The following is a 5077-nucleotide window of genomic DNA, read 5'->3' on the forward strand; positions in this document are numbered from 1 at the left end:
TTTTTTCTGTTGGCTTACTTGAAGTTAAGGTTTTGGTACCCTCCTAAATCATTTGCATTTTCATGTTCATCATTGATAAATTGGCACAGAACCTTATCGAATATGGACATTGCTGTTTGTAAAGGGAGGGTTTGACACCCTCCCTGACAGAACAGACTCATAGGGGGAGGGGGGGAGCAATTTTTTATCATTTTTTTTCACTTGGGTCCCATGCGGGTCCTACGCAAATGTGAGAATCTATCAAGAATGTGGTAAACTATTTTTCTGTACAAATGGTATTTTCCACCGAACATAAACTGCCATGATTGGTAAGAAATCTATCTATAGGAATGTTTTAGTTAGGAAATAAGGTAACTACTTGAAAAATGTTCCTATACTTCTTGAAATATTTTAAGGAAAATTATCCCATAAAATATGATTTCTCCAAAAGATGTACATGTGATAATATTTAGATGTATGATGAACAGTTTGAACAACAAAAAATCAAATCCTTTAGAGTTTAGAATCATTAGAAAAGACATTCAATAAAGCAAAAGGGAAGATGGTGTAATATATGCTTTATCAGCAGCATTAAAAGTTAAGATGCCATGCATAGATATTAGAGTTTCCTTTCCATCCTATTATTAATTTTTATCATATACTAAAAAAATTAATCTATTCCCTTATCCGTATCTCGATGAGCCGAAACCAAATCTCTTATTTTGTGTGGACTAATAATTCATAGATCTAGATCATAATTGAGTATATTCACGGCTAATTAAGCGATTGTTTGATGGTTATTATTAAGGAAAAAAAATGATGTTTTAGATATTGATTTTATGAAGAATGTGTAATTAAAAATTAGGAAAGAATTTTGTATTTACGTGCAAAATATTTTATTGTGTTATTAAGCTACTTGTACAAGAATTGTATGTGTTAGAAAAATCATTGTCATTGATTTCAAAAACAGTTTTTCAAATGAATGGATATGATGTGTCACTCACATGATTGTCAATCAAATTATATTGTACAAGTAGCATAATTGTTTATTATGTAAAATTGCGGTTAAAAATGAATATAAGAATTAAAGAATTTTTATTTAAAGGGAAACAAACATGAGCTAAATTCTAGTTGAAATAGGATTGTCACAAATGATGCATAGAGAATTCGTTTCATATGCTTTTCTTCCCCAAGCTTTTTAGGGACTTTTTTTTTTTTTTTTTAATGATTGGTAAGTGTGAATTGTATTGATAAAAAATATATATATAAATACACCGGGCATTCTCGGGCTTACGAGTCCAAACTAAGTACATATACAACTACATTAGACATTTCTGGGCAAAACAAAAGTCTGGATAAATAATTACAACTAGTACAAATTAAAGACTCATAATAAATCAAAACATTCGGAGACCCTTCTTTAGATAAGTGAATTCCGCGTCTAAAAGGCGTTGTGTCGTTCTTGGAAATTTTTTTTTTTCCTTCACAAAAGAAAATGGAGTTGTTTTAGACATTTCATTTAATATAAATTACAGTTAAACATAAACAACCAAACCCTAGACTAAAATACCTTGGGATTGGATATAAGAAAAAAAGACATCAGTGAGAAATGACAATAAATTAGTAATCCAGAATTCCTCCATTAATCAAGAGTCAAAAAGCAGAGGCCCACCACAATAGTTGCACTCTTAAGGGAATTAAAAATATTAAAAGAGTGTTTGATAGTCATTTTTATGTAAAAATGTATTTTAAAATAGTAAATTGATGTGAAATGTATACTTGAAAAATAAGGAAAAGTTTTTGATTTGCGTGTAATATTATTTTAATAAAAAATTTGTGATTGAAAAGAAGAGAAAGAAAAATACATTTTGAAAAAAATGACTACCAAACGGGACCTAAATGACATTCTTACATACATTTTTAATTGAGATCACTTATACATGAATAAGGTTTCATTCCAAAAGATTAACATATTAAGTGGGATAACTCAATTCTACATAAAGTATCTCTAATCGACGTGCTTTTATTTATTTATTTTCGGACTAAGTTTCAAATAAAGCCAACACGCAAACCACTCAAAACATTCTTTTCTTGCATCAAAAACAGCTGCAGACAAAGGAGCTGAAATATCTCTACCTTAAAGACATCCAATTGCTTTTTTTGCAACTTTTTTCTTCGAAAGAATTCATGGATGCTTCTCAGTGGACGCAGGTGCATAGACTTCTTTGTAGTGTTTTCTCTGGAATTTCTTAACATTCTTTCCCTTTTATGTTCCTTGTCTTGTTGCACCTATTCATTTTATTTTAGAACTTCCATTAGAGTTTCAAATAGTTTATTATTAGATGAAAGCACTGCACTTTTGTTTCTTCCACTTTTTGCATGTGGTAATCAATAAAGCCAAAGGATTGAGAAGAAGGTATTATTCCGTATTATTCTTAATTGTTTCATTTTGTCAATTTCAATAAAGGATTCTCAAAACCATAGTCAGCTAGTCTTGTCAGTCTCACATAATTTTCTCTAACGATACGTTTGCTGTGCAACATAATTAGACAGTACTAAACAGTATAATAAACAGGATTTTAGCTTATTTTCCGGTTGGATTTCAGGAAATTGGAGTGGAAAAATCCATGGCAGAAATAGCTGGAGATACATGCTCAAGGCCAGTAGTAGAGAAAAAGGTGAGGCCACAAAATGAACAAGCCCTAAATTGTCCAAGGTGTCATTCGACGAACACGAAGTTTTGTTACTACAACAATTACAGTCTTACTCAACCAAGATACTTCTGCAAGACTTGCAGAAGGTATTGGACTGAAGGTGGCACCCTTAGAAATGTTCCTGTGGGAGGCAGTTCGAGAAAGAACAAGAAATCTACTTTAAGTTCATCATCATTTGATTCATCCCATAATAAACTTCCTGATCTGAACCCTCCAATTATCTCTCAATTTTCTGATCAAAACCCTAATGGGCAAGATCTCAACTTAGCTTTTTCTGCAGCTCCACAACAGTTCTATCGTGGTACTGTTCCTCATTTTCTTGAATTCCCTAAGATTGAGAACAGCAATAACATCAACTCTTCTTCTTCGAATCCTGTTTCGGCCCTAGACTTGCTGAGGACTGAAATTTCTTCAAAGGGATTGAATTCCATTTTTCCTACACCAAATGTGGAAACTAATGCACTTTTTGCATCAGGTTTTCCAGTTCAAGAATGCAAACCAGCAGCCATTGGTTTTTCCTTTGATGGAAGGCTTACATTTCAACGACATTCGGGCACAGATGAAGTCAATAATCAGATCAACAAGGGACAAGATAACTCAAATGGATACTGGAATGGAATGTTAGGTGGAGGATCTTGGTAAAAAGAAGAACAAGCAAAGTCACTTTTTTCATCTTTCTTTTTGTTTTGTCGATTTTCTTTGTTCCTTTTCATGGTTGGTTAATTAGTTGTATGGAGTTGTTTAGAACTAACATATTACAAGATTTGTATGATTTTCTTGATTTGCTTTTGATTAATTTCTTCCTCATTTCACTCTTAATCATCCCAGTATTATTGGTTTCCTTCAATTTCTCTCATAAATAGTACTCCTAGCTAAAGCTAATCCTAGGTTTCCTATTTATGTTTTGTTTGAGATTGTGACTCAAGATAGAAAATCAAAAAAATAAAAAATAAAAATTCTTTCATTCTACAATAATACTCTAGATTTGTCATACCATGGTCTATTAATTCACTATGTCAGAAAGACTTGGCCAATATTTGATAACCATTATTTGAAAACTATTTTTTCTATGTACTTATTTTTTATCGCACATTCACACAATAAAATATTCTGCACGTAAATTTAAAATTTTTTTCCTACTTTTTAACCATATAATTTCTTAAAAATCATCACTCTAAACATTATTTTTTCCATATAATGACTATCAAACAAGGGATTAAAGTGACGGTATTGAACAAAATCGAAAGTGTAAAACTTGAATTTTTCTTCTTCGATCCTTGACATAATCCACTATGTAGTTGTGCTGTTAATAGTAGATATAAGGAAACAAAGTTTACCTGCCTCGACCAAAAATCTCACCTAATCAATTTTTATATATCCACTAAGTGTGAATAGCCTAGACACTTATCTTCCACCCCACGTTATTAATTCAAACATAGATATAAATTTTGAATGTGAATTACTATGCATATGTCACGTCACTTTGGAGGGTCCCGTCCCTTTAGACATTTCTCTAGGCGAATGATCACCCCCACTAATTCCATTTTGGCCGACAATATTTTATAAATTGATTAGTATTTAAATAAAAATATAATATTCATAGTCATTGATAAATAAAGAGGCACGATCTCTTGATTATGGTAACGATCTCTTAGCGAGATTTACAGCTGTCTATCCTGTATTTTTCCTTGCAATTCGTAATTTTTTATTAAACATGTCATTTTAATGAAAAAGATTGTTCCATTTTTCGTTGGTGCTGGTAAAGTATTAGATTTCTTGGGAGATCTTTGTCCTTCAACAATTGGAACGACAAATCCCTATTTTTCTGATATGATTGAAATGTTCAGAGCATCTCCAATGCAATCTATAGATAGTCATTTACGCGATAAATATGTGTAAAAATTTACATTTTACGTGATATTATACTGTAACATTGATGTCTAATATTATCTTTAATGCATTGCATACTGTCTATGTACGTTGAAAGATGGACTTACGGTCTACATGATATCGATGACTAAAGAATTAGCCTCCAACATAATACTAATGCTTGCATGTATTTTACCTTAAAATAAAATTAAGCCCCAAGTTTAAATAAAAATTAGATTTTTTTAGTAAATTCTGATAAAATTGATAAAATGTGCATATTAAAAGTTGATAAAAAGTTATAAATACCATAAAATACGTGATTAAAAATGAATTTGAGAGTGAGGGCCAGTTCATAGTAAGGAAGGGAGGAAATCCAATCCTCTAAAACACAAAATTCAATATGGCTGAAATTGGTTGAAAATGAAATGTCAGTCCAATTCAAAAATTTCAATTGTATGCTTGACTTTCTTACCCTAACCAAAAATCTCCATCAATAAGTCTACTCAGTCGTGCTT

At 31.3% G+C, this 5077-nt stretch overlaps 1 protein-coding gene across 2 annotated transcripts; it reads left to right on the forward strand.

Moving 5' to 3' along the window:
* Positions 1–2046: 2046 nt before the first annotated feature.
* LOC111385636 (dof zinc finger protein DOF2.5-like) lies at positions 2047–3512 on the forward strand. Of its 2 annotated transcripts, none has more exons than XM_023010050.1 (2): positions 2047–2190; positions 2586–3512. In XM_023010050.1, exons 1-2 carry the CDS (start codon positions 2167–2169, stop codon positions 3333–3335), a joined length of 774 nt encoding a protein of 257 aa, XP_022865818.1. In that variant the 5' UTR covers positions 2047–2166; the 3' UTR covers positions 3336–3512. The 2 variants fall into 2 exon arrangements, with proteins under 2 accessions (XP_022865818.1, XP_022865826.1); XM_023010058.1 differs by lacking the exon at positions 2047–2190 and adding an exon at positions 2197–2395.
* Positions 3513–5077: the final 1565 nt, after the last annotated feature.

Source organism: Olea europaea, chromosome 3 (assembly GCF_002742605.1).
Source record: "Olea europaea var. sylvestris chromosome 3, O_europaea_v1, whole genome shotgun sequence".
Classification (NCBI taxonomy): domain Eukaryota; kingdom Viridiplantae; phylum Streptophyta; class Magnoliopsida; order Lamiales; family Oleaceae; genus Olea; species Olea europaea.

Excerpts from the sequence above, each read along its gene's own strand:
- LOC111385636 (XM_023010050.1), top strand. The coding sequence starts at position 2,167 with ATGGATGCTTCTCAGTGGACGCAG. Across the intron at positions 2,191-2,585 it reads ATGCTTCTCAGTGGACGCAG|GAAATTGGAGTGGAAAAATC; the intron begins GTGCATAGACTT and ends GTTGGATTTCAG.